Source organism: Phaethon lepturus, unplaced genomic scaffold (assembly GCF_000687285.1).
Source record: "Phaethon lepturus isolate BGI_N335 unplaced genomic scaffold, ASM68728v1 scaffold28711, whole genome shotgun sequence".
NCBI lineage: Eukaryota > Metazoa > Chordata > Aves > Phaethontiformes > Phaethontidae > Phaethon > Phaethon lepturus.
The window spans coordinates 921-3,086 of record NW_010518911.1 but is presented as its reverse complement, the minus strand read 5'-3'; the positions used below and the strand labels follow the sequence as shown (position 1 = coordinate 3,086).

Below are 2,166 nucleotides of genomic sequence, written 5' to 3'. Positions count from 1 at the left end.
AGAGAGCATCTGCTCTCCGCCATCCCGCGTGCAAGCTTCGCTCTGTGCATCCCTCTGTGCTCGCTGGGTTGGGGCGAGGGAGGGCTGGGGGTGTCTGATGGCACTTTGATTTTCCCCAAAAGACTCATAAAAGCCATTTCTCTTTCTTTTCCATGTCCTGTGCTGGCGTATCCCCAGGTGTTCTCTGTCGGGGACCAAGAGACCCTGTGCACCAGCTCCTGGTTCCCTCCAGCCACTTTGGCTGGTTCATGTGTAGCTTCTGCAATCTCCTCTCCTGCCATCAGGACACCTCCTGGCCTTTCATTTCACTCTGCTCTGTTTTTTTACTGGGTTTTTGGTTGGTTTTTTTTTTTTTGGCTACAGAAGGAAAAGAGGAGGCCTCTGCTGCAGAAAACAACCCCTCGCAGGTGCCACATGGAAAACCGGGAGAGCGGAGCTCCGTCCTCTATTCTGCTGGCCAGTTTTTCTTTGAGTACCTGGTGGTGGTGTCACTGAAGAAGATGTCAGATGGACATTATGAACCCAAGATAACCTACCAATTCCCAAAGGTATTTAGTCCCGTGTTTCCAGGAAGATAAGTTTTTGCTGAATTTAGAGGAAAAGGGGATGTTCCTCTTTCCCCGTTACTCGAGCTGAGGGAGGAGAACAGAAAAATGCGCTGTGCCCGGGCATCGCAGACCCAAACCACAGGGCTTTGCCTGCCTCGGGGTGGGATTGCTGGGACCGTCTGTCCCTCCCTGCGGTCTGAGCCCCAGGACACAAACCCCAGGAGGAAAATCCCGAGGTGCTCCCTGGTCTTCTGTCCCAAAAAGGGAGACCACGTCAGCGAAATCACACCGTGGGGAGGTGCCAAAGGAAGAAGCTCCTGTTTGCAGAGGGGCCCCTGGGTGCTTCTGCTTTGTCCCAGTGTCCATGGGGTAAAAGAGTCAAAAACTGGATTTTTGGGAGATGCTTGTCCAGGGATGTGCAGGCACCTTCTGCTTCGGTCTGAGCCAGGGATTGCTTTGGGACACAGCCCATCCCCTGGGGCTATAGGCACCCTCCATCACCCTGACTCTTGGCATCGTTTCGTTCCAGCGTGAAAATTTGTTGAAGGGCCAGAAAGAGGAGGAGGAACGTCTCTTACAAGCCATCCCCCTCTTCTGCTTCCCCGATGGTAACACCTGGGCCCCCGTCACTGAGTTCACCAGGTACCTGCCCTGCTGTGGGGTCTTGGCCGTGGTTTCCCACCCCGTGCTGTCGTACCCCTGAGGGCTGCTACCCCTGAAGAGCCGTCCCATCCCCATGCGTTGTCTCTCCTTGCAGCGAAACCTTTTCTTTCGTCCTGACCAACGTGGATGGCAGCAGGAAGATCGGCTACTGCAGGCGGCTGCTGGTGAGCATCCCACCACCCGTGCACCCATCGCTGGGTCGGTGGTGGCCATGCTACTCCGTCCCTGTGGTGGGACACGATGCCTTCTGCCGTGCCCAAAGTAGAACTCTTGGGGACGTGCCTTAGAAAGCGACTTGCCGTGACAAAGAGGATGACAAGCAGCAAGGGAGTGCCCAAAGGGACTTTTTTTGAGCTTTCTTTTGCTGGGGCTTCAGTTGGATGCTGGATGGAGGAAAGCAGTGTTTGCTGTAGACCAGGGCTGGCTTGAAGTGCAGCCGGGAGGTGCGGTGGTTGAGATGTGCCATTCTCCATACCAGTGGTCGCCGCCTCCCCACTGATCCCCTGCAGCTTCCCTGGCTCCTTTTCCTTGGCCACAGCAGTCGGGATGGCTGCAAATCCCACTCAGGATCAGGATGCGTGTGCGCCCATCCGGGTGGGATGATCCCTGAGGTGATCCCTCAGCCCCATCCCTAAAAATTGCTTCTGAGCAGTGGCTACCTTTCTCCACTCGTGGATTTGGCCAGCTCGGGGGCTGCAAGGCACAATGGAGGTCTTCCTCGGCTGCTGATTTACGCACGGCCTGCGTAAATAGGGACATAAAGCCACAGGGCCATATGCCACGGCTCGGTGGCTTGCTGGATCCCACCACCCTTTCATTCCCCAGCGAACCTGCCCTCTTCTGCCCCAGGGCTGAGCTCTGGCTGTTTGAACTGGGTGTCTGGAGGGCTGGAAACACAGAGAGCAAATGGACCCAGGATAATCCAGTTGGAAAGGGGAAAAAAGCTTGGGCACTC

At 55.9% G+C, this 2,166-nt stretch overlaps 1 protein-coding gene across 1 annotated transcript in view; it reads left to right on the top strand.

The window, feature by feature from the left end:
* Positions 1-407: 407 nt before the first annotated feature.
* The window catches only part of LOC104628335 (DENN domain-containing protein 2D-like), a gene marked incomplete at both ends in the record, with an annotated part of 2,430 nt that continues 671 nt past the window's right edge, over positions 408-2,166 (top strand). Inside the window, 3 exons of the mRNA XM_010296884.1 lie at positions 408-548; positions 1,078-1,190; positions 1,306-1,375. Coding sequence (XP_010295186.1) covers positions 408-548; positions 1,078-1,190; positions 1,306-1,375 — 324 coding nt within the window. The remainder of the gene's footprint in view (positions 549-1,077; positions 1,191-1,305; positions 1,376-2,166) is intronic.